The sequence below is a fragment of the Macaca mulatta genome, chromosome 8 (genome assembly GCF_049350105.2).
Source record: "Macaca mulatta isolate MMU2019108-1 chromosome 8, T2T-MMU8v2.0, whole genome shotgun sequence".
Lineage (NCBI taxonomy): Eukaryota > Metazoa > Chordata > Mammalia > Primates > Cercopithecidae > Macaca > Macaca mulatta.
In genome coordinates this window covers 77,852,353-77,879,850 of record NC_133413.1, presented here as the reverse complement: position 1 = coordinate 77,879,850, position 27,498 = coordinate 77,852,353, and the positions used below count along the sequence as shown (strand labels likewise).

Below are 27,498 nucleotides of genomic sequence, written 5' to 3'. Positions count from 1 at the left end.
TCAGTACACCTTTTATTTCCTTTTCTGCCTTACTGCTAATATTAGCTAGGACTTCCAGTATGATGTTAATCAGTGGTGAGAAAGGACATCCTGATCTTAGCAGGAAAGCTTCTAGTTTCTCATCATTATGATGTTAGCTGTAGGACTTTTGTAGATGTTCCTTATCAAGTTGTAGAAGTTTCCCCTCTATTCTGAGTTGGCTGAGTTACCATAAATGGGTGGTAGACTATAGGTTATCCGATTTGTGGGCATAGAGTTGTTCATGGTATTCTTGGACTATGTTTTCTTTGTGGTTTTTGTTTGTTTTTTAATTAAAACACTGAGATTTATTTCACATGTATATTTTTGTCTCCCCACCATTTCCATGTCTGACCACCACTACTACTATGTCCTATCATGACATTCCATACATACTTAAAACCAAGCTAAGGGTGAAGTTGCATCTTTAAAAACTAAACAGGTATTGTGGACAACACATTCTTGGCAATAGAACCTGGACAACACTTATCAAACACGGTAGGGAAAGTTCTCACTCTGCATTATAAAAAGGACAGCCAGATTTCAACTGTTACAGAAATGAAATAAGATGGAAAATTTTTAACAAATTGCTTAAACTATTTTCTTAAAGAGACTTCCTCCACTGCCAGAGATCTTGAATAGCCTCCTGATCAATCATCCAGAAGCAATTCTTCACATAATTAATGAACGTGGCTTCCACTTTGGGAAGAGAACCACCTTTTTCTATACTTGCTTGCATTTTTGCTTTAATGTCTTCTACAGAACTAGGTCCTTTCGGTGTTTTAGGGGTTTTTTCCTGGTTTTTGAAGGATTCTTGTCCTTTTGATCTTGGTGTTGATGCTTTTGAGTGTTTTCCATTCTGATTTGACTTTTATGCATTTATGGCTGAAATATCTTGTATAGATTTCTTCACTGGCGCTTTTTCTTCAGCTTCCTCATCATCAAAATCATCATCATCTTCTTCATCTTCATTAGCAGCAAGTTTTACTTTTTTCTGTGGAACCCTGCTATCACCTCAGGGGCAGACTGCTTTCCAGATATACTTAAGAGTTTCACACCCTCCTCCTCTTCATCTTCTGACTCTGCATCTTCCTCCACAACTACTAAGTGTTGTCCACTAATATGCACTGGCCCTGAACCACACTTCAACCATAAGAGCACTGGTGGTATGATTTCAAAGCCCCCAAGGGAAACCACTGGCTGTACAGACATTTTCAAAGTTGCCAGTGTTACTTTAATTGGACTGCCTTCGTAATTCATTGCTTCTGCTTCAATAATGTGCAATTCATCCTTTACACCAGCACCCTAAACTGAACCAGCCCCTAAACTGAACGTTCTTAAAGATAACTGGTGCTCATTTTCATCAGTATCCACCTTAAAGTGATAACATTTGTCAGCCTTTAGTTCAACAACCGAAAAGATAGTTCTGGGGCCTCAGGACTCATGTCCATGTCCATCAAATCTTCCATCGGTGGTGGCACCCACTTAGGTGGGAAAGAAGGTGGGCAGAGATAAATGACCAGTACTCAAGAGAACAGCCAAGCAGAACGGAATCACACCAGGATCTTGGACTATGTTTTTTTGTTTTGTTTTGTTTTGAGACGGAGTCTTGCTCTGTTGCGCAGGCTGGTGTGCAGTGGCGCAATCTCGGCTCACTGCAAGCTCCACCTCCCGGGTTCATGCCATTTTCCTGCCTCAGCCTCCTGAAGAGCTGGGACTACAGGTGCCTGCCACCACGCCTGGTTTTTTTATTTTTCTTTTTTTTTTTTTGTATTTTTAGTAGAGACGGGGTTTCACCATGTTAGCCAGGATGGTCTCAATCTCCTGACCTTGTGATCCACCTGCCTCAGCCTCCCAAAGTGCTGGGATTACAGGCTTGAGCCATCGCGCCCAGCCAACTATGTTTTTAATGTTCGTGGGACCTGTAGTGATATGCCCCCCAACCTTTTTTTTTTGGACAGAATCTCGCTGTGTCACCCAGGCTGGAGTGCAGTGGCACGATCTCAGCTCACTGTAACCTCCACCTCCTGGTTCAAGCAATTCTCCTGCCTCAGCCTCCCAGGTAGCTGGGACTACGGGCATGCGCCACCATGCCCAGCTAATCTTTATGTTTTTAGTAGACACCCGGTTTTGCCAAGTTGACCAGACTGGTCTCGAACTCCTGAACTCAGGTGATCCACCCACCTCAGCCTCCCAAAGTGCTGGGATTACAGGTGTGAGCCATGCCCAGCCAGATATGCCCTGTCTCTGATATTAGTAATTTGTGTCTTCTCTCTTATTAGCTTGGCTAGAGGCTTACTGATCTTCTCAGAAATAACTCTTGGTTTCATTAATTTCCTCTATTGATTTCCTGTTTTCAATTGCATGGATTTCTGCTCCAATTTTTATTTCTCCTGCTTACTTTGGATTTAATTATTTTCTAAATTTCGTATGTGGAAGCTTAGAATACTGATTTTAGATCTTTCTACTTTTCTTCATGTATGCAGTCAATGTTATAAATTTGAGTATCTTAACAATTTACCAATTTTTGGCCGGGCGCAGTGGCTCATGCCTATAATCCCAGCACTTTGGGAGGCCGAGGCAGGTGGATCACCTGAGGTCAGGAGTTCGAGACCAGCCTGGTCAACATGGTGAAACCCCATCTCTACTAAAAATACAAAAATTAGCCAGGTGTGGTGGCAGGTGCCTGTAATCCCAACTACTCGGGAGGCTGAGGCAGGAGAATCGCTTGAACCCGGGAGGCGGAGGTTGCAGTGAGCCAAGATCATGCCATCACGCTGCAGCCTGGGGACAACAGCGAGACTTTATCTAATAAAAGAAAAAAAATTACCAATTTTTAAAACTTTTACATAGTCTGGCTTATCAGTTATTTCTTTCATAAATTATGACTTTGGTTTTGTATCTAAAAGTCATCACCATACCCAAGGTTGTCTAGATTTTCTGTTGTTATCTTCTGTGGGTTTGAGAGTTTGGCATTCTACATTTAACTGAATGCATACATTAGGAAAGTAGAAAGACAAGCGTTATTTCTGCTACCTCCTACAAATTGAGAAGTTGTATTTTCATTTTCATTTAGATCAAGTTGTTTTAAAATGTATTTTCATATTTTTTCTCTGACCCATGAGTTATTTAGAAATGTGGCATTTAATCTCCAAAGTATTTGGAGATTTTTCCAGCTATCTTTCTGTTATTGATTTCTAGTTTATTTCCATTGTGGTCTGGGGACAGATATTGTGTGATTTATCTTCTTTTACATCTGTTAAGGTTTGTTTTCTTTCCCAGATTGTAATCTGTCCTGCTGAATGTTCCATGTGACCCTGAGAAGAGTATGTGTTCTATTGTTGTTAATGAAGGTGTCTTTTGACGTCCATTATATCCAGTTGGTTGATGGTGTTGCAGAACTCAACTATGTCCTTACTGATTGTTAAAAATCTCTAACCATGATAGTGGATTCATCTATTTCTCCTTGCCATTCTTTCGCTTTCCGACATGTATTTTGACACTTCATGGTTAGGCATCTAAACGTTAAGAGCTAAAACTATACATAAAACTCTTAGAAGAAAGCATATGAGGAAAGCTTCATGGTATTGGATTTGGCAATGATGTCTTAGATGTGACACCAAAAGCACAGGCAACAAAAGCAAAGATAAATTGGACTGTACCAAAATTAAAAGCTCCTATGTATCAAAGGACACAACCAACAGAGTGAAAAGGCAACCTACTATGTCGAAAACATTTGCAAATCATGTATCTGATAAGGGGTAAGATCCAGAATAGATAATAAAGAACTCCCACAACTCAGTAACAACAAAAAATATCTGATTTTAAGAATTAGAAAAGGTCTTAAATAGATATTTCTTCAAAAATGATGTACAATTAGTAAGCACATGTAAAGATGTTCAACATCACTAATCATTACAGAAATGTAAGTCAAAACCACAATGAGATGCCACCTCACACCTATAAAGATTGCTACTATTCAAAAAACAAAGTAATAAGTGTTAACAAGGATGTAGAGAAATCAGAACTTTTGTGCACTGCTGGTAGGAATGTAAAATGGTGCAGCTGCTGTGGAAAACAATGTGGTGAGACTTCAAATAATTAAAAATAGAATTACTATATGATCTAGCAAATGCTATCTGTTAGTGTATACCCAAAAGAATTGAAAGCAGTGACTCCAACAGCTAATTGTACACCTATTCATAGGAGCATTATTCACCACAGCCAAAAGGTGGAAGCCACTCAAGTGTCTACTGACAGATGAATGGATAAACAAAACACGGTACATACATACAATGGAATATATTCACAGCATAAAAAGGGAAATCTGGCTGGGTGTGGTAGCTCACACCCGTGATCTCAGCACTTTGGGAGGCCACAGTTGGAGAATCACTTATGCTCAAGAGTTCGCAACCAACCTGGGCAACATGGTGAAACCCTGTCTCTACAAAAAATACAAAAATTATTTGGGCATGGTAGTGAGTGTGTGCCTGTAGTTTCAGCTACTTGGGAGGCTGAGGTAGGAGAATCATCTGAGCACAGGGAGGTCAAGGCTGCAGTGAGCCATGATCACACCACTGCACTCCAGCCTGGGTAGCAAGGGAGACCCTGTCTCTAAGGGGAAAAAAAAGAAAATTTGACACATGCTATAACATGGATAAACCTCAAAGATGTTATGTGAAGTGAAATACGCCAGTCATCAAAGGATAAATACTGTATGATTCCACTTACATGAGGTCCTAGAGTAGTCAAATTTATGGAGATGGAAAGTAGAATGTTGGATGCCAGGGGCTGGAGGGAGAGGGCAATGGGGAATTACTGTTTCATATGAAGAGTTTCTATTTTCAAGATGAGTTCTGGAGAGGGATGATAGTGGTGGCTGCACAATAGAAATACTTAATGCCAGTCAACTGTACACTTTAAAATGGTTAAAATGGTAAACGTTATGTTTATGTGTATTTTACAATTTAAAAAACCCTACTTTTTAAAAATAATGCACTGAAACCACCAGCTTTACATTCCTTAGAGCAGTGGTTAACACAGCCATGACTTACGCAGCATTTGCAGTCACTGTTAACCATAAAGACTGCTGTATCTTTGCTCTAGTGTCATGCAATACTCCAACACACCATCTTGAATGGCCCAGACCATCTTCACTGTTAGGAAGGACAGGTCTCATTTCCCTGACAAGCAATCTTCTCATCCCTGTCTCCTGCTGTTTTATTTTTCCTTCTCTCTCCAGTGCATCTTCCTTGGAAAGGAAAAATTCATTAAAAAAAAAAAAAAAAAAAGGCCATGTACAGTGGCTCATGTCTGTAATCCCAGCACTTTGGGAGGCTGAGGCAGGAGGATCCCTTGAGTCCAGGTGTTTGAGACCAGCCTGGGCAACATAGGGAGACCTCATCTCTACAAAAAATAAAAAAGATAACTGGGTATGGTAGTACATGCTGTAGTCCCAGCTACTGGGGAGGCTGAGATGGGAGGAGCACTTGAGCCCAGGAATTTGAGGCTGTAGTGAGCAATGATTGTGCTGCTGCACTCCAGCCCGGGCGACAGAGCAAGACCTGTCTCAAAAACAGCAACAACAACAACAAAATACCATTAAGAGAAAAATATAAGTTAATTTGGAATTTTATCACATGAATATCTAAAGTAATTGGCCTGAAATACAGCTAATATGTAGACTAGATCATTCCCTGATGGCCCTAGGATAGCAGAAACACTCATGATCAGAGTACATAATCATAAGTGTATACTACTTTAAGAAAAAAGATCCCATGGTACCTTTACTTATCTTCTGAAGACTAAATAAAATAGTCTTATGACTTTTTTGACTGAAATATTAAGATAACTATAAATAGATTAAAATAATTAAGGTACACACACAGGTATAAGAAATAGTAGAGATTCCTTATACATTTTGTCCAGTTTCCCCCAATGGTAACATTTTGCAGAACTCAAGTATAATCTCACAACCAGGATATTGATACTGATACAACCCACAGATTCCAATTTTCTATCTTACCAATACCCATTTGTGTGTTTTTATGTGTGTATTAAGATCTATTATTATTTTATTTCCCATTTACATGTGTGTATCCACCCCTGCAAACAAGTTGTTAAATAGTTCCCAAACCACAAGGATCCCTCTTCTTGCCCTTTTATAACTATATACACCTCTTCCTATCTCTCAACCCCTGGCAACCACTAAATCTGTTCTCAATTTCTTAATTCTGTAACTTCAAAAATGTTACGTAAATGGAATCATACAGTAATGTATTGGGATTGTCTTTTTTGCTCAGACTATTTCCCTGAAGAGTCATCCAAGTTCATCCAAGTTTCAAAACTTCGTTCCTTTTTATTGCTGAGTGGTATTCCATGGCATGGATGTACCAGCATTTGTTTAACCATTCATCTACTGAAGGACATCTGGGCTGATTCCAGCATTTGGCATTAGAAATGAGGCTATTATGAACATTCATGTACAGGTTTGTCAACTATTCCTAAGACTTTTATATTTCATTTCAGTAATTGTGATTTTGAAAACTTTGCAAGGAATATCTGATGATTACTCATTAAAACAGAAAAAAAAATATTCCTTTTTTTTTTTTTTTACTACCTTGTGCAACAAAGAATACAGTACTGGTTTTTAAGTATGGAGAAAGGTTTAATATTTAAATAATATAGCCTTAATAAAATAAATATACTCACCAATAAAAGCACTATCAGATTCCAATAATGAGTTTTTCAAGAAATCACTAGTGTCATCTCTGGGCTAAAAGAAACATGTTTCAATGACTATTTTTATTAGTTTTGTGTGGAAAAACAACAAATTTGTACTAAGAAGAGGCACAAGTTTCCACATTGTTCTCCCTAAAAGCAGAAGAGGATGGGGAGAGGTAGGACTGACTACATTCCAATGCTCAGAAAATACTGGAAAAACTTAACACACACAATTCCTATGAAGACGGTGATAGCAACACAGGACATATCTCTCCAGGCTACAGATTCTACAAGCTCACACATTTATTCCCTAACTCCACTCCTTCCTGCCCCTTTATGGTTGAAGTCAAATAAAAGGATCACATTATGACTGATGGAAAATATAATAGAGTATGAAGCAAAGACCCCAATTAAACATTAAGTTTTTAAGCCACTGCCAAGATTCATTCATTTGAATTTCCATAAACCTGTATAGCCCACTTACTATTTCTTTCATGCTAGGAACTGGGGATACAAAGATGAATTAAGAGTTTCTGCTCTGGAGTAGATCACAGTGTCATGGGAGAGAGGGGGGTATACTCTCAGATTATGACAGCCCTATGTGACAGCAATTGTCACAATGATGCAGCACAGATACAGTGGAGCACATATTATAGTAAGGAAAAAAATGCTAAGATTGGGCTTATTATAATGAGCTCCCAAATGAGAGAAAACTTAAATTTACATATAGAGAATTTTTCAGTACAGAATAATCATCACCAACATGTCAGAAGGAACCTAAAGTCATCCAACTCCACCTACCTTCACCTACTTAGCAGATTTCTGGGCTTCATTAAGACACTCCAGCAAAGAGCTGTCCCTTAATTTTTAAGGCAATGAATTACACTGATGCACTGCATTCATTATCAGAAAGTGAGCCTGTCTCTTGCCTAAATTACTGCAATAGCCTCCTGCCCCACTCAGTCTAAATGCACAGCAGTCAGTGGATCAAGTAAAAACCTCAAGCAGATCATGTCACTCCTCCACTTAAAGACCTTGGCAGCTTCTCATCACATGCACAAGTGTCAAAGGCAAAGCCCCAGAATGGCCCCCAAGGCCCTGCTGCCTCACCTCGTCACCCCCTGCCCCATGTGTCCAACTGGCCCTTGCTCATGGCTCTCCCACTGCTCCTTACATGCACTAGGCCAGCTCCCACAGGGGCCTCTTCCTGGAATGTTCTTCCTCCAGAAGTTCCCCCACATTTTCCATGGACACCTCCCTGGTGTCCTTACTGAAATGTTACCTACCCAGTGAGCCCCCATGCCCACTGTATTTCCAACTATAAACCCTCCCACCCAGGATGCTCCAGCTGCCTTCTCTGCTGTTGTCTTCTCCACAGCACCATGATTCAACAAACTATTGATTTATTTGATTACTGTCTCTCCCTCCTTCTGCAATGTAAGCTGTCAGAGGGCAGGGATTTTTGTCCCTTTTGTTTACTCCTATACCCCGGCACCTAGAACAGTTTCTGGTCCATAGGAAATAATAAATATTTGTTGATTGAAAAGAGCTCATCCTATCCCTTTATTCAGTCTTGCACAAAAAGTGGCCCCCTTAGGATACAGGTGGGTGTTATCATTCTCTGTTCTCTTCCTTTGCTTATTTTCTTTGTAGACCTCAACACTATTTCCATAACAGACTCCCACTCCCACTACTGCTCATGCTAATGACAGCAAACACTCACACTGCACTCATCATGGGCCAGGCCTGCTGTAAGGGCTTTTAATATATTATATCAGTTCTAACAACAGCACTGGAGCTATTTTTATTTATTTAATAAACACTTATAAAAACTTATATGCCAGGCCTGTTTCTAAGTACCTTAAAAATATTAATTTAAGTACTATTATCCTCATTTTACAGATTAGGAAGCTGAGGCATAAAGAGATTAAATAACTTGCCCTAAGTCACACAGCTAAAAATAGACTAACTGGAACAGCCTAGTGCTAGAATCTTGTTCTTAGCCATTATAATATGTTTTCTCTATATATTATCCTAACACTTCTCAAGCTATCCACTTTACTGATAAGACTTACATTCTTAATTCAGTATTCCTGAATAATTCAAAATTTGAATTACTTGATCATCATATGCTTATAGATTTTTAATCCCCCAAAAACTAACTTGAAAAATTATAACTGGTTGCTTACCATTCTTTGCTCTCGTACTTTAGCACTTGGGATGGCATCTAAGTCAACTGTAAGTCAATGAAGAACAAAAGCAAATTAAAAGGTCAGAAATTGCTTACTATATAAAATTAAATTTTAGAATATCTTTTTGACTAGCTCTCTACTGGAAATTACTTTTCAACTATCACACTTCAGAATATTTTAAAGATATCACTTATTAATAAACACAGCCCTGCATCCATTCTAGCTGCATAAAATTCTCCCATTCACATGAATGAACATAACAAGTAAAATCATTGCAAACGTAAAACTACTGCCAACAGAAAAAGAAAATGATCAATGCAGTATCCTTCACCATCTTGTCAGATTTCTACAGTCTGTAGAAAGTTGTTGCATGGAGTTAAATAGGGGCTCCCTCACATGGAACTGAAATAAGCTCAATTCCAGGCACTTAGTTCCCGAAGCAAAGATCTTGGATCAGGTATCCCAAAGCCTCTCCAGTATGACCAGACTTCCTATGTGTTCCTGTGAATAGCACATTTTGCCCTTTTTAGATACTGCCTTTGAGAATAAACAAGTTGCCAATGATAGCCTGTATTCCTTTTCCTATATTTTAATAGACATATTTGTGATTGTTTACAGTGAGGCCATATTCTTTTTTATTTATTTATTTTTTTTGAGACGAAGTCTCACTCTGTTGCCCAAGCTGGAGTGCAGTGGCACAATCTCGGCTCTCTGCAACCACCACCTCCCGGGTTCAAGCAATTCTCCTGACTCAGGCTCCAGAGTAGCTAGGACTACAGGCACACGCCACCATGCCCAGCTAATTTTTGTATTTTTAGTAGAGACGGGGGTTTCACTATGTTGGCCAGACTAGTCTTGAACTCCTGACCTCATGATCTGCCCACTTCGGCCTCCCAAAGTGCTGGGATTACGGGCATGAGCCGCCATACCCAGCCAGTGAGATCATATTCTTATGAATTAGGTCATCATAGTGTCTACTGGCAGTTGGGGGGTGGCTACTGTGGGAGATAGATACCTTCAGTGCCAAAATGTACCTGTATCCACCTGGGGACTACTTTTGGGCTAATCAGTCTAAGATGCCAAAATCCCACAAGATCAGACCTTCATTTTGAGACTAAAGAAAAATGCCACCAGACTGGGTACAAAGGTTAAAGAATGTACTTGCTTCTCTCCTCTCTCCAGGTGATACACCTACTGCTTATCCTAGAATTAGGCTTATTCTGTCACAGGGCTATGAGGCTGTTATTAAAAATTCTGTACCAGATGAAGGGGAGACGATCCCTATGCATATGTTTATTGAAGTCTTGACCTATGATCTGGGCCTAAAGTGCTGCATCACTTACTCCTGTGATGCTCTCTCATGAAGTCAGAAAAGCTTCCTCAGATTCTGCAAGTCAGACCAGCCTCCCAAGATAGGGTCTTAAATTTTCTTAAAAATAACTGGCAGGAGCATCCCTTCCATTCTTGTTATCTGATGGTTGTGTTTTCATTACTCATTTTCCATGGTTAACCTCGATGGCCTGAAAGCTGGTGAAATACAGATGGGAAGGCCATGCAGTACACCTGGCTATCATCAGGCCCCATCAGTGCTCTCTGAGACAACTAGCCCCACTCTGCTTCTAGGTACCCACCCACCCCAAGAAATCCAACGACATCCTGGATTTCTTCTGTGCAATATTCATCACAGTTATACTTCTTTAGCATCTAACTTCTCCAACAAAATATAACCTCCTCAAGAGCAGCAGCATATGTCATTCATCACCATATCCCTGGATACAGGCCAGTACCTGCGCTCCTAGTAACCACTAAGTATCTTTCAATTGGTTGATTATACGAAAACATATTCATAGTCCAGTCTGATGCTTTGCACATTTTACGCCACATCAAAACTTAAACACACTCACACCACAGTAGACAAATGCCTGACATGGCACAGTAGACAAATGCCCGACACATCATGACAGGGCACTGATATGTTTGCCTGGCACTCCTTCCTTTGGTTTCTAGTTCCTAATGCAGATGTCACCTGGCCTGGTCAAAGTATTCAGTCCTCCTGGCTACAGTGAATGGCTAGGCCCCTGTCATGCATGAATACACCACCCTGGTGGAGCCACCCAGAGCCCTTTCTCATACTTCTTTTCTGGTACTACAGACCAAATGGACCCTCCCTTCACAGAGCATGGGGCTGCCAGTGAAGGGAGGATGCCTGGGACTGAAATCAACAGAAGAGATGCAGAAAGCCTACCGAAAAACAGCGTGCTAATACTATTTGACACAGCAATGATTATTTCTTACCTTTGGCACCTTCTTGCATTTTTATTCTGTTCAGCCTCTTCTGCTGCTCTCTTAGCAGGGCTTGCTGCTGAATCTCTAAGGTGTGATGATCTCTTGGAGGATCCGGGTACATAAATTTCAGATCAACTCGTGTTTCTGAATCTGGTATAAAAAATATGTTATATAACTAAGTTAAATGTTGTTTTCAAATGAGATTTTGTAAAACTTCACTATAAGTAACATGAGTAACCTCATTTCAAAATCAAGGAAATGATATAAATAGTGAAACATCACTAAAGTCAAAGGACAGTAAATAGCCACAAAACTAAAGAACATGAAATTAATATTCTTTAATAAGTGCCTTTTCACAAACTTACCAACATAAGGAATACCCCAGAACAAGCAGTGGATGCCGCATTCTCCATCTCTACCTGTCCTAGCCCCACCAGGATGCCACCCAGAACACAAACTATGTGCAGGTATATCCAAGCAGATGGTCACATGGCTATGACTAAGGCAGCCATGAGACACTGTAACCACGGCTGATCTCTAGAATATACTGGAAACGTGAAAAAATAATGTTACTGGCCAATTAATAGTTTAGTCCTTACAAGTATCATGCAGAAAGCAAGATAAACGTAGACTGGCTGGAACTTGATGAGGAATGCCATTTCTGTTTTTTGTTTGTTTGTTTTCGTTTTTGTTTTTTTTTGAGATGGAGTCTTGCTCTGTCGCCCAGGCTGGAGTGCAGTGGCACGGTCTTGTTCACTGCCAGCTCCACCTCCCAGGCTCACACCATTCCCCTGCCTCAGCCTCCTGAGTAGCTGGGACTATAGGTGCCCGCCACCATGCCTGGCTAATTTTTTGCATTTTTGGTAGAGACGGGGTTTCGCTGTGTTAGCCAGGATGGTCTCGATTTCCTGACCTCGTGATCTGCCTGCCTTGGCCTCCCAAAGTGCTGGGATTACAGGCATGAGCCACCGCAGCCGGGGATTGCCATTTCTGAAGGAATTTACCTCTGTCACAATTCCATGAATATCCACTAACAAGAATAAATTTTGTTTTGTTTTGAGACAAAGTATTACTCTGTTACCCAGGCTGGAGTGCAGTAGCATGATCTCAGCTCACTGCAACCTCTACCTCCTGGGTTCAAGCAATTCTCCTGCCTCAGTCTCCCAAGTAGCTGGGACTACAGGTGCCCACCACTATGCCCGGTTAATTTTTTTTTTTGTAGGTTTTAGTAGAGATGGGGTTTCACTATGTTGGCCAGGCTGGTCTTGAACTCCTGACCTTGTGATCCACCTGCCTCGGCCTCTGAAAGTGCTGGGGTTACAGGCACTAGCCACTGCGCCCAGCCAAGAATAAAAATTTTTAAATCGTGAGAAGAAACATACAGTTCATACATATAAAAAGCCTTGAAAATATTATTCCCTTTGACTCACTAATTACACTGCTGGAATATAAATAAAGAAGCCTAAATATATATACAGTTTTATGGTCCTAAATATGTATAAAGCTTTATGATCAGAAATTATCAAAAGAACAAAATAGTGAAAATGGCTAATAGCCATTTTCAGAAGTTAACAGAAGTCTCTGGACACATAAACTTGGACTGGTCCCTGGCTTCACTGCTTCCAGACTCATTAAAAAACAATACCAACCACCAGGTCATTGGTGAATGAGGGCAAGATGTAGTAACACAGGGAAATGAATGGCTCAATTCTATGGCTTAAACTTTTTTGGTCTCAAGATCTTTTTTTTACACTCTTAAAAATTGAGGACCCCAAAGAGTTTTACTTATGTATGTGACACACACACACACACACACACACACACGCTATATTAGAAGTTAAAACTAAGAGATTCTTAAAACACAAGAATATACAAGGACACATTCTGCTAGCTTCAAAGAGATGAAATCATCACATGCCATGTAGTCTCTGGCCAATCTGTATACACATGAGAGAATAAGAATGAAAGATACAAATAATGTCTTAGTTTATAATACAAACAGTTTTGACTTCAGATCAAACTTCTCACGAGACCCACTGGATTAACACAATGCCTGGCAGATAGTAAGTAATCAATATATGATAGCATAAAAAATAACTATGGTATATGTAATTGATAATACATGCAAATCTAGGTGAAAAACAATAGAGAAAATTAAATAAATAACACAATTTATCTTTTTTTTCTTTTAATTACGCTCAGAAAGACTAGAAAACATCCAAAATGATAATGGTACTTACATACAGGTAGTTTGACTAAGGTGATTTTTCCTTCTTACTATCTTTCTGTATTTTGAGAATTTGCTACAATAAACAGATATTACTTTCAAAAGGATAAAAAGCTTAAATTCCAGTTTTCTGGCCTAGGTCATATGACCACACATCCCATAATCTGCCCCTTCTGCTCCAACACCTGCTCTGCTGAATATGCCTAAAGGAAAATTACACAACACACATTTTGGTTCCTCCACACATTCTCAATCTCCCAGGCCTCATGTACCTTGGAAATCCCATTTCCCTACTAAACTTTCTCTTCTATTCGTCCTAAGTGGCTACATCAAAGCTTCTCCTAACTCTTCCTTCAAACCCCCTAGATTTCCTCCTGCCTACCCAGGTGCCCTGCTCACTTCAACAATCACTCTCCCTCTCCTAGAGCCTGAACCTCTTTCTCCTGCATAGCTCCTCACATTCACATTCTAAGGACTCTTCCAGCTCCTGATCCCTCCCTCTCCTTCCCCTTCCCTTTCCCAGCCAAGGGTCTTCTAAAAGTCTTATGCCTATTGTTTCCAATATCTTGTTTCCTAGTCAATCCTCATTCCAAAGTTAATCGGCGATCATTCCACTTAAAAAGCTCTAGCTGAGGTCACCAATGACCTCATCCAACTGACATTTTCCAGTATTCATCTTACACGATCCTGTCTCCTTGATACTCTTTCCGCTCAGGTTTCAGAATCCTACATTCTCCTGCTTCTCCTCCAGTCTCTCTGACTTCTCCTCAGTATTTTTCATGAGCTCATCTTTGTCTGTCCATCCTCCATTAAATGCCAAGTTCCATTCTTCATACTAGTCTATGCGATCTCATCCATCCCAGACTTTAACACTATATGCTCTCCAAAAGACAGCAGTTAGTCAAACTAAAGCTTCATCTACCAGACTGGTTAACTGAAGACCTAGAGAATCCAGAAGTTTCATTTCATTTTAACTTAAAATATATATCATAGATAAAATTCTACTTTAGAAAAAGGGTACAAAAATCTTTACAGATATTTAAATATGGGTAGAGCACTTCTGCTACATCTTTAAAAGAGCAGCAATCTACTCACCTCTATCTTTCAGCTCATTAAAATCATGAATATTCTGAAAAGTGGCAGCGTCTAAGCCCTTAGGTGACTGTCTTCTGACAGGAGCTTGCAACCGATGTCTAGCCATATCAAATATATCCATGGGATTCCTTTCCCTTTTCCTATAGACAAATGACAAATCATAATATGTGCTTTATAGGAAAAATAGGTGAGTTCACATCTAATTCACTGTAAAAGAAATTTGGTCTCTTTCACCACATCATATTATTAAAGAACTATTCTAGGCCAGGTGCTGTGGCTCACACTTGCAATCCCAGCACTTTGGGAGGCAGAGAGGAGGACTCCTTGAAATGAGGAGTTCAATACCAGCCTGGCCTACAAAGCAAGATCCCCCTCACTACAAAAAAAAAAAAAAAAAATGAGGTCAGGCGTGGTGTCTCATGCCTGCAATCCAGCACTTTGGAGGCCAAGACAGGTGGATCACCTGAGGTCAGGAGTTCAAGACCAGACTGGCCAATGTGGAGAAACCCCGTGTCTACTAAAAATACAAAAATTAGCTGGGTGTGATAGCGCACGCCTGTAGTCCCAGCTACTCGGGAGGCTGAGGCAGCAGAATCACTTGAACCCAGGAGGTGGAGGCTGCAGTGACCTGAGATCACACCACTGCACTCTGGCCTGGGCAATAGAGCAAGATTCCGTCTCAAAAAAAAAAAAAAAAAGGTTGGCCGGGCATGGGGGCTCACACCTGTGATCCCAGCACTTTGGGAGGCCAAGGTAGGCAAATCACCTGAGGTCAGCAGTTTGAGACCAGCCTGGCCAAAATGATGAAACCCTGTCTCTACTAAAAATACAAAAATTAGTTGGGCGTGATAGTGTGTGCCTGTACTACCACATACTCAGGAGGCTGACGCATGAGAACTGCTTGAACCAGGGAGGAGGCGGCTGCGGTGAGCCGAGATCACGCCACTGCACTCCAGCTTGGGTAACAGAGCAAGACTCTATCTCAAAAAAAAAAAAAAAAAGTCAAGCATGATGGTGTGTGCCTGTAGTCCTGGCTACTGCTGAGACAAGAGGATTGATTGAGCCCAGGAGGCCAAGGCTGCAATAAGCTGTGATCATGCCACTGCACTCCAGCCTGGACAACAGTGGGAGACCCTGTCTCTTTTTTTTTTTTTGAGAATGAGTCTTGCTCTGTTGCCAGGCTGGAGTGCAGTGGCGTGATCTTGGCTCACTGCAACTTCGCCTCCCAGGTTCAAGCAATTCTCCTTCCTCAGCCTCCTGAATAGCTGGGACTACAGGAGCTGGACCACTAGGCCCAGCTAATTTTTTGGTATTTTTAGTAGAGATGGGATTTCACCGTGTTGGCCAAGATGGTCTCTATCTCTTGACCTCGTGATCTCGGCCTCCCAAAGTGCTGGGATTACAGGCATGTGTGAGCCACCGCACCCGGCCCTCCATCTCTTAAAAAAAAAATTGGCCGGGCATGGTGGCTCACGCCTATAATCCCAGCACTTTGGGAGGCCGAGGTGGGTGGATCACGAGGTCAGGAGATCAACACCACCCTGGCTAACACAGTGAAACCCTGTCTCTACTAAAAAATACAAAAAATTAGCCGGGCGTGGTGGCACACGCCTGTAGTCCCAGCTACTCAGGAGGCTGAGGCAGGAGAATGGCGTGAACCCAGGAGGTGGAGCTTGCAGTGAGCTGAGATCGTGCCAGTGCACTCCAGCCTGGGCGACACAGCAAGACTCCGTCTAAAAAAAAAAAAATTATTCGGATAGCTCTATTATTAGTTCGATTTACCTTAAAATATAGCATATTTATAACGCCATTGAAATTTTTCAAAATCATCAGATGCAAGATACCTTATTACAAGAATAGAATGATTCAGCTTTACTTTAAAATGTTCATGGAAAAAATAAAATGTTCATGGAGTATGAAGATCACAGTCTCTAAGGTCAGAGAAACTGAGATTCAGACCAGCTCTGTTATTTATTAGCAATTTGACCTCAATTTCATCATGTGTAAAAATGCAGATGCCTACCCCTTATAGTCTTATTGTGAACAACAGAATTAAGATAAATTTTTTTTTTTTTTGAAAGAGTCTTGCTCTCTTGCCCAGGCTGGAGTGCACTGGCACCATCTCAGCTCACTGCAACCTCCACTTCCCAGTTCAAGCAATTCTCCTGCCTCAGCCTCCCAAGTAGCTGGGTCTATAGGCACGCATTACCACACTCGGCTTCGGCTTTTTTTTTTTTTGTATTTTTAGTAGAGACAGGATTTTGCCACGTTGGCCACACTGGTCTCGAACTCCTGACATCAGGTTATCCGCCTGCCTCAGCCTCCCAAAGTGCTGGGATTACAGGGGTGAGCCACAATATCGGGTCAGAATTAAGATAAATTTTATACTGTTAAGTACCTAGTATAGTACCTGACATGCATTAGATAACCAATAAATTACCTTCCCCTCAACCTAAAACAGAAATCACACATAGAAATATGGTAATAGGCAGGGCCCTCTGGCTCACGCCTATAATCACAGCACTTTGGGAAGCAGACGTATTGCTTGAGCTCAGGAGTTTGAGACCAGCCTGGGCAATATGGAAAAAAACCCCGTCTCTACTAAAAAATACAAAAATTAGCCAGGTGTGGTAGCCTGCACCTGTAGTCCCACCTACTTGGGAGGCTGAGGCACTAGAATTGCTTGAATCAGGAGGCAGAGGTTGCTGGGAGCCAAGATCATGCCACTGCACTCCAGCCTGGGTGACAGAAAGAGACTCTGTCTCCAAAAAAAGAAAAAGAAATATGGTACTGCCCAGGCACAGTGGCTCACAGCTGTAATCCTAGCACTTTGGGAGGCCGAGGCAGGTGGATCACCTGAGGTCAGGAGGTTGAGACCAGCCTGACCAACATGGTGAAACCATGTTTCTACTAAAAATACAAAAATTAGTCAGGCGTGGGGGTGGGTACTTATAATCCTAGCCACTCAGGAGGCTGAAGCAGGAGAAACACCTGAACCCGGGAGGCAGTGGTTGTAGTGAGCCAAAGATCGTGCCATTGCACTCCAGCCTGGGTGACAGAGCGAGACTCCGTCTCAAAAAAATAAAAATAGAAATAGAAATACGGTACTAATATGTAGTTCAATATGGGCATTATTCAGAGGACCCAACATTAACTTTACAATGGACTTTACAAGGAACTTGATACCCTAACTAGTTAACTGATTCCTGGGGTACCTAGGAAATTAATACATAGCAGGTAGTAAGGGAGTTTTCTGCCAGGGCTTGAGGGAGTGATGATAAGAGAGGGATGGTGTTTCTAGTCCTGAAAAAAAAAAAAAATACTTACTGCTGCTTCACTCAGCACTAGGTCTCCTCTATTTTTGAAAATGGAGCTCTAAGTTAGGGTTATTATGAGGCTTAGTCAGACTCCTCCCATCATTTCTTTATCATTAAATCTTCCCTAAGCACCAAGACAAGATAGCTGGGATCCCCACAGACAATACCCCTGCTCTACTGGAGCTTCCTTTTTGCAGGGGAGCATTCACTGGGGCCATAAAGGACCCTGGTCAAGGCTGACAGAGACCTCTAATACCTAAGGTGAAAGGAACTCTATGGAGATTTATTACAATGCAAAATACTAAAAAGATGTCTAAGAGACCATTAAATTGGACTGCTGTCTAGTTTCCATTAATGCTAATAGTTAAATACACTGGTAAGTTAGGAAATAGGTTATTAAATCTTCACATGTGAGCTACATCACATTTATTTTGAGCCTAGCACATGATAGGAGCTGGATAATTTGGCAAATTATTTAGTGAATACGAGAATCCTTTTGTACAAATATTCATGAAATTGCAATAAAGAACCAACTCTGAGATGTCTTTAATCAGAATATATATTAAAATTATTCCAAAGTAAATGTATTCAACCAATTCTTGCTAAATGATGATAAATGTAACATGTTTTATAACTTAAGTTAGAACTTAAGAGTCACAAAGACATATATTTATTTATTTCAAATACATACATTTATTTATTCTTCACTAGACTCTCAAGGGGTAGAAATTATCATGTATAATTTTCAAGTGAGAAAATTGAGGGACTGCTTGAGTACTCTTTCTTAAATCATATTGGTTTACCAAAAGAATTTACTAATGAAAAGAAAAATTAATAAAATGTCAAAAAAAAACATTAAACTGAATTAAATATGCATGTTTGGAAAATGGAAAACTGCACAGTTAAGGCATTTATAACACTGTAAAAGTAAATATAGAAAAAAAAAAACACTACCTCTCGATTGTTTAGAACTTATTGACCTACTATGGGAGAATTACTGAATCACTGAAAATTACCACCTTGGAATAACATTTCATTATCTAGCCAATCTATATCTTGAAATTTCCTCACCTTGTTTACCTTGTTTCAATATTCCTAGAGAATACAAACAAAAATCTAAACAAAGCGTAATTAGGCAAATTAACATGCTACGTTAAAATCCTACCACATACTGGATTAGAGTTAGAGACATCGGTATGAACTTAATATATATACAAATAGATATAGGAACAATTATAGATATGTTTATATTTATGACTTAGTATACATACATATATTATCCAGAGGGCCTAGAAGCAATGACACCCAGCAATAAACAGACCCAGCTTATCTGGTTTCTAAACACATTCTCCAAAAGGAACCAGGGTTCAATGGAGAAATAGCTGATTCTAGGGATGGGGTAGGGGAAATACAAGATGATCCTGAGGCATCTGGAAAGAAGTCTTCAAAAAATGAAAGGATGGGGACATGTCAAAGAGACACAGGAGCCAACCTGAAAGAGCTCCAAATGGCCAAAGTTGGAACAATTTGTGAAATAAAATAATGTAGCACTCACTTATAACCCAAAGTGTAAGATAAATACACATGAGATGACAGTAATAAATAAATGACTGAATAAATAAATAAATGGAAGAAGAAGAGACAAGTCTTTCTTATGGAAGAATTCTAAAAACTATATGTGGGTAACCCCCTGCTCCAAGAGATGAAGCTTAATTCCACCTCTTTCTCACTCTTGCAGGTGTGCTAGATTTAGTGATTTGTGACCAAAGAATAGTTAACTTTCTAGTGCAGAATCCTGGCAAACACTACTTTAACCAAGGTTAACATTTCCAGAGGTATCATGTGGATATCATGTACCCCTGATACAATGTGATGTCAGAACAGTGCCTGTGCTCTTCTTTCCAGAAACTCTTAATCCCAGTCTAATAATCAGAAAACATCAGACAAATCCAGACTAGAGAAGGAGGCATTCTACAGGATACCTGGCCAGTGCCCATGTAGACTTTCACAAGAAAAATAAGAGAAGACTGGGAAACTGTCCCAGACCCGAGGAGACTGGGAGACATGACAACTAAATGCAACGTGGTACATCTTGTATGGGGCCCATGAACAGAAGAAGAACATTAGTAGAAAACTGGAGAAATCCAAAGAGTCTCAAATTTAGTTCATAGTAATGTTCTAATGTCAGCCTCTGAGTTGTGACAAACATATCATGGTAATACAAGACGTTAACAATAGGGAAAACCAGATGAAGGGTGTACAGAAACTCTATGTATTGTTTGCAACTTTTTCTTTTTTTTTTTTGTGAGACAGAGTCTCACTCTGTTGCCTAGGCTGGAGTGCAGTGGTGTGATCTGGGCTCACTGCAACCTCCACCTCCTGGGTTCATACCATTCTCCTGCCTCAGCCTCCTAAGTAGCTGGGACCACAGGCGCATGCCACCACACCCAGTTAATTTTTTGTATTTTTAGTAGAGACAGGGTTTCACCATGTTAGCCAGGATGGTCTCGATCTCCCGACCTCGTGATCCACCCGCCTTCGCTTCCCAAAGTGCTGGGATTACAGGTGTGAGCAACCGCACCCAGCCTGCAACTTTTTTATAATCAAAATTATCCCAAAATAGAAAGTTTATTTTTAAAAAGAGGAAGAAAGGAATTGTGGTAGTTACCCACTATGTTGATTTTACAACCTACTAAAACAGTGCAAACTGAAGTTTGAAGAACACTGCTTTAAAAATGTATGACTCCTGGCAAAAATGATCAGAAAGGTTTGGTAGCCTGTAAGTGATTTTGTTGAAAAAAAGTATTTCAGAAAGCTACGTTATTAATGGAAAATATAAAAAACAGTTCTAAAATGCAACTACTGTCTGTAATTATTCCAACCCAGAAATTTCTATTCCTACAACATGAATCCCCTTGAGAACTAAATTTCTACAACGGATTTTGTAAAAGACAAAGAAAAGGAAAGTAAGGAGATTCTAAGTAAGATGAATTAGTCCTGTTCCCAAACTGCAAAATTACTGCATAGGTGAAGTAAAAGAACTCAAGAGAAAACAAAAAGTGCAATTCTAAACTTGCCTGATAGGAATTTCATCATCACTGTCCATGTGTAGCAATCGCTCTTGTAGACGCCTCTCTTCACTACGAAGTTGTTTTCTCATTTCTGATAATTCCATAATTACATTTTTTTTCTCCTCTGCAAATTCCCATTGATAAGTAAAACACGACAGGAATAAGAACAAAAGACTAAACATTAAAACACAACCTGACTAATAATAAAGTGAAACTGCTCAGAGACAATTTTATGAAAGATATTTTAACATTTTACATATACACACATACACAGATCATAATTATGGATGTCATTAGGACCCATAAGTACATTTTTTACAATATAGGAATTTTAGAAGCGATATTCTTGTGGGAGGGCAACTATAAAGGAGAGGCACAAGGAAGTTCCTTTATGGTGATGGAACAGTTCTGTATCTTGATTGCAGTGGTATTTGCACAAATTGCGCATGATAAAAATGCACAGAAATACACATACATAAATGCATGTTAAAAATGGTAAAATCTGATGGTCTGTGGAGCACACCAATGTCCACTTCCTGGCTATGAGACTATACTACCTAAGATGTTACCCCAGGGGAAAGTTGGAGAAAGGGTACACAGCACCTATCTCTCTACTGTTTCTGCAGTTTTCTATGAGTTTATAATTATTTCAAAATGAAAAGTTAAAAAGGGAAATACTCTAGGTAACAGGTTTAGTAGTTAACTCTACCTTCTGCACGGAGCTGATTTTTCCTGGCAGGTACCGGGGGTGACTGTGCCCTGGACATGGAACTTTCCTGTTTAACAATAATGACAAAGACATGCTCAGTATGTCTTCCCTACATAGAAGCTTGAAGGGAGTAATTTTTTGAAGGATTTATATGTAAAGGAAACCAAACTCCACACTATCCTACCTCCAAAACTTATATCTATTCTAGAGTATATCTACCATGTATATCTGTTCTTCCTTCTCATCACAATGGAAGTGTCCTTGCCTCTACCCAAAGAGAATCCCTTCATCTGTACTCTGTACCTGATAATTGACTCCCATTCTCCTCCGATTATTCTTTTTTTCCAACTTCCTCTCTCCAAGCACTTTCCTCTCAGCCTATGTGTAAAAACCTCTCCCTTTCTTAAAAAAAATTTTACCTCACCCTTCATTGCTCACTGTCTCCTGTCCATTCTGTCCTTCCTTTCACAGCTGAGCTTCCATTTACTGTTCCTTAAGAACAGTAAATGCAGTACTTTTGGGTATACTGCCTATTCTCATTCACTTCTCAACACACAGCTATGGCCTTTGCTTTCTCACACCCATCACTCCAACAATACTGCCCTCACCAAAGTCATGAAGTGACCCCCAAGTGACATATTCAGTGGGCATTCTACTTGGCCAGTCGCAACTGCCGCCACTGCCATCCTCTCTCACCCTCTCTCCGTTCCTTTCCCTGCTTCTCAAATGTTAATTCCCCAGTATTCTATTCTCAGCCTCCTTTACTCCTCTTGTAGACACTCATCGTAGACAATGGTACTAATTTAACAAGCACCAATATGTTGATGATGTCCAGAACTACAAATCGAGTCCAGAACTCATTCTGCTGCCACAATTCATATTTTCAACTGCCTACTCTATACAACCCTCACCAAAAACTTGAAAGTTATCATAGACTCCTACCCACCACACACTCAACAAATAGTACTACTATGTCTCTTAAATGTATCATAAATCTGTCACACCTTCTCAGTTCTTGGTGTCACTGCCTTTGTTTGGGTCCTCAGTCTCACATCTTGACTTCTGCAAAAGTATCTTATCTCCATGTTTAGTCTTGCCCCACCTCCAAAACTTATCTCCACACCATTGCCTGAAAAAACATTATACAAAAGTGGCCATGTCATTCCCCTACTTAAATATTACAATGAATTCCCATGCATTATCTACCACAGACATACTAAATCAGAATCTCAAAGGGTGGGATTCAGAAACATGTTCTTCTGACACATTTCTTTACCTATTCTGGTAATTAGCCTGTCTGGAATCTACCAGCCTATGGAACAAAATCAAAGTTCTTAGCACTCCATACAGCATGCCACACATGTTCTGACCTCCACTTCCTCTGCTGCCTTAATGCACAGGCATAATCAGGCCAGACCACACCATGGAAGATTCTCCACATGTGCCATGAGCTTACATTGCTCTCCACGACTTTCCACAAACTGAAAATCCCTCACCCTCCTCTTCAAGGCAAATTCCTGCATATTCTTCAAGCATCAACTTGAGGATCAATCTTAGAACATTTTCCATGTTTTCCTTGTAGTTCAATCTAAAGTATAACAGACTTCATGAACATATCTACAGCTAGCTAGCTTGAGGGGCTAAATTATCGTTTGTCAAAAGAAACTTTAGGTCACCAAGCACTATCAGTTACAATCGAAGCAGCAAGCAAATTACTGTAGATACCACCTGTATTTCAGATCTGAAAAAATTTAACCTATCCAAATATAACGAAAAAGAAAATTTCATTCAATCCCCCAATCCAAAATAACTGAGCTAGGATGAACAAATAAAAATGAAAGTACATACATGAATAAAGGAACGTATGATGCTGTCAACTGAAGGAGGTCTTTGGAGTTTGCTTGCAATTTTGTTCTGAAGGGCAGGAACTATAGGAGAAGGCTGTCTCAAGCGCTGAAAATTTTTAAAAATTTAAGAGCATAATTGCTTCATCACACTCACACACATACACACACACACACACACACACACACACACACACCCCTTATAGTTAAGAAAGTTATCTAAGAAGTTTAGATTGTTATTGCTTTTATTTAATAAAATGTTTTTTACAAAAGTCAGAAATTCAATTACATAAGATCAAACATGTTGGTTATGATAAACATAAATGGATTTAGACATCTTTATTAAAACAGTATGATTGTCAGATTAGGATTTTAAAAAATCAACAAACTCAAGTAAAGCAACAAAAAAGAAAAAATATAACAAAACTAAATCATCTTTAATAAGAAGATACCATGACAATACAAAAAAATTAAATAATAAAATCCTTCTTCTGGAAAACAATACAAATCAATCTCTAAGATCTAGATCTAATCACTAACAGCATCATGGATGAGGGACTTTTCAAGATCACAATGGGGTTCTACATTTCAGTTTATAGTGTATTAAACCTTATAGTCCAAAAACTTCATTATAAATACAACATAGACCTTCTAAAGCCCTGTAGAGGATGCAGCAAACAAGCCATAGTACATATAACAAAAGACCAAAAAGCTCTCAAAGTCAGAAATGCAATTAATGCAATCAAAGACATTAGTTTTGATAAACATAAATGGATTTAGATATCCCTATTTTAAAAGATTAGGCCGGGTGCAGTGGCTCATGTCTATAATCCCAACACTTCGGGAGGCCAAGCAGGCAAGTCACCTAAGGAGAGGAGTTCAAGACCAGCCTGGTCAACATGGTGAAACCCTGTCTCTAATAAAAATTAGCCAGGTGTGATAGTTTGAACCTGTAATTCCAGCTACTGGGGAGGCTGAGGCAGGAGACTCACTTGAACCTGGGAGGTGGAAGTTGCAGTGGGCCAAGATTGCACCACTGCACTCCAGCCTGGGTGACAGAGCGAGACTGTGTCTCTAAATAAATAAATATAAACTTATAACTCAGATTAGGATTTTTAAAATTCAACAAACTAAATATAGAAGCTAACTAAATGAAAAATATGGTGACACAAAGGTAAAACTGAAGGAATAGACAAAAATATACATCAGACATATGTAAATAAAAAAAACGATAGCAATATTAATTTCAGGAAGGCAAATGCACTAAATGGGATAAAGCTGATTTAAAACTTTATGGTACTTTACAATTAAATTGTAACATCATAAAAGTATATATTGCTAAAAAAACAACATTTTTAAAAAATAAGAAATTGCAAGAAATATAATTATGGGAAACTAACAATTCTCTTTAATTCTTTTTTTTTTTTTTTTTTTGAAATGGAGTCTCGCTCTGTCACCCAGGCTAGAGTGCCGTGGTGCGATCATGGCTCACTGCAACCTCTGCCTCCCAAGTTCAACCGATTCTCCTGCCTCAGTCTCCTCAGTAGCTGGGACTACAGGTGCCCGCCACCACGCCCGGCTAATTTTCGTATTTGTTAGTAGAGATGGGGTTTCACCATGCTGCCCAGGCTGGTCTCGATCTCCTGGTCTCAAGTGATCCGCCCGCCTTGACTTCCCAGAGCGTTGGGATTACAAGTGTGAGCCACCGCGCCCAGCCTCTTTCATTCTTAAATGATGAATTTTACAATAAAAAATTATCTGTGAGGCAGGGTGCGGTGGCTCATGCCTGCAATTCTACCACTTTGGGAGGCTGAGGCAGGAAGACAACTTGAGCCCAAAAATTTGAGATCGGCCTAGGCAACATAGCAAGACCTGGTCTCTTAAAAAAAAAGAAAGAAGGCCGGGCGTGGTGGCTCACTCCTGTAATCTCAGCACTTTGGGAGGCAGAAGTGGGCGGATCACCTGAGGTCAGGAGTCTGAGACCAATCTGGCCAACATGGTGAAACCCCGTCTCTACTAAAAATAAAAAAATTAGCTGGGCATGACGGTGTGTGCCTGTAGTCCTAGCTACTTGAGAGGCTGAGGCAGGAGAATTGCTTGAAAGAATATATATATACACATATATATAAAAAATCCACTCTGAACTTCTGTATTAGTCTTGTCATGAACTATAACAAACAGTTCATGTTGTACTGTCTGCATACCATATTCTTAGGTGGCGCCACATACACCATGGGAATGAGATTAAGAATGGCTGAAGTAAGTAAATTCATTACCTTCAATGGACAGAAAATACCAACAAAGCACAGTGACAGTACCTCATATAGAAAGTTCAGTACATTGTGCCCAGATTACACACTAAGACAGAACAGGAACAAAGGCACCTCCTCCTCTTTTTCCGCTTTTCTAACGACTACACAACTCTCACAGTGAAAGTGGGTTAAACTGTGGGTTTGATTGACATTTTTGTCTGAAACTTACCTTTGTTTCTTCCCCAGTCAAATTATCTCTTTCATAGTAGTGCTGAAGTTGCAGGTTATATTTTTCTTCTTCTTCTTTCTTCTTTCTTTCTGCTTCTTTTTGTCTTTCTTCAGCTAACCGAATATGCTCTTCATTTTTTAGCCTTTGCTTTAAAATAGAAAAATATGCATTCCGTATATTCCTTCTACAGTACATTGAAAAATGTGCTGCCTTATTTTTCTGATAAAATGAGATAAAGATATAGATGACATGATACGGTGTTCTTTAACACAAGCTGTCTGCTTAAAAATAAAATATTAGGCATCTTTTATAAAGTCTTCAGTCAGCCTACATCTATTTTTTTAAAGTCATCACTTATCTCCTTTCTTAAATTACCCTTTCACCTTAATAAAATAATATCCAATGAATGGATAGTGATCTCATATTTTCTAAATGTACTCCAACACTGTTCTCCTTTGTAAGTAACAAACACCTTTTCAAGTCAAAATAAAGATTTCACCTTCAGACTAAGTAGTAAAATACAATAGGGAAAAGAGATGTACCTCCTCCTCTTTCTCCCTTTTCTTTTCCTGTTCCTCTTCATACTCCTGCTGAATTCGTGCCCTCTGTTCTGCAAGCCGTCTTTCTTCTTTTTCTTCGGCAATTCTCAGTCTCTCTCGCTCTGCTTCCTCTCTTTGTTTCTTTTCCTCAATCTAAAAAATTAAACCTAGTTATTTCCCTTGTAAAACTATTGAAAAGTTAGAATATCACTTATTTTTTTTTTCTGATAGCATACAAACTCAACATTTGTACCCTCTTTTTGCATGTTCCTAAATTTTTCAGTATCCTGTATTTTCAGGGAGGCTACATGATTTACTGTACTGTTAAAAGCTTTGAGTTAAATTCCAGTTCCACCAAACAGACTGTGTGACCTTAAGAAACTTGCTTGTCCTCAGTTTTCTCTTTTTTCTGGTAAAGTTATTAATGCCTACATCTCAAAGGAGTGCTAAAAGAATTAAAGTGAAACAATGTAAGGAACATAAAAGTTCCTCCTATATAGAAGGTTCTAAGCAACTAATTCATGATTATATTATTTTATAGTGATTGCTGCTATTATATGTCAAAATTCTTAGAATTGATTATTATTCTAAAATAACAGTGAAATTAGTATTTTAGTATTCAATCATTTTTTAATGCAAGAGCCGCTTCTCCCAAATGCCCTTTGTTCTTTCCTAACTATAGAGGTTAATGGAGAAAGAACTAAAACTATTAGGTGGAGGAGGATTTAGGTCACAAGGACTCATAATTAAGTTTCATCTTGAATGCTACTCGGAGTCTGCAGTGTTGAGTACTCTAGAGCCTAAGATTTGAAGGAAATCTAGAGCCTAAGATTTGAAGGAAAGAAGGCTCTAAGAGAGAGATAGTCCATACCCCCAGTGAATGAGGCAGGGAAGAATGGCAGCACTGGAACCAGGTATTCATGTCTCTGGTTTAAGGTTATCAACAGATTTTAGTTACCCTTAGGTATGGATCATACAACTCAGCATATTTTTGTT

The 27,498-nt window shown here is 39.7% G+C and overlaps 1 protein-coding gene and 1 pseudogene across 31 annotated transcripts in view; both read right to left on the bottom strand.

Moving 5' to 3' along the window:
* CSPP1 (centrosome and spindle pole associated protein 1) overlaps positions 1 to 27,498 on the bottom strand; it is a 131,016-nt gene that overhangs the window by 9,691 nt on the left and 93,827 nt on the right. For 28 of the 31 annotated variants that reach the window (XR_013397299.1, XR_013397298.1, XM_077943734.1 and 25 more), the window contains 9 exons: positions 26,506 to 26,655; positions 25,964 to 26,110; positions 23,487 to 23,591; positions 21,639 to 21,705; positions 20,936 to 21,053; positions 14,542 to 14,681; positions 11,229 to 11,369; positions 8,931 to 8,977; positions 6,730 to 6,793 (listed from right to left, as the gene is read on the bottom strand). Coding sequence is in view for 26 of the 31 variants with exons in the window: in XM_077943734.1 (XP_077799860.1) it covers positions 6,730 to 6,793; positions 8,931 to 8,977; positions 11,229 to 11,369; positions 14,542 to 14,681; positions 20,936 to 21,053; positions 21,639 to 21,705; positions 23,487 to 23,591; positions 25,964 to 26,110; positions 26,506 to 26,655 (979 nt within the window). In the remaining 5 variants the exon portion in view is untranslated. The remainder of the gene's footprint in view (positions 1 to 6,729; positions 6,794 to 8,930; positions 8,978 to 11,228; positions 11,370 to 14,541; positions 14,682 to 20,935; positions 21,054 to 21,638; positions 21,706 to 23,486; positions 23,592 to 25,963; positions 26,111 to 26,505; positions 26,656 to 27,498) is intronic. The other 3 variants (XR_013397300.1, XR_013397301.1, XR_001446704.3) reach the window with 1 other exon arrangement.
* On the bottom strand, positions 465 to 1,633 carry LOC704903 (nucleophosmin pseudogene; annotated as a pseudogene).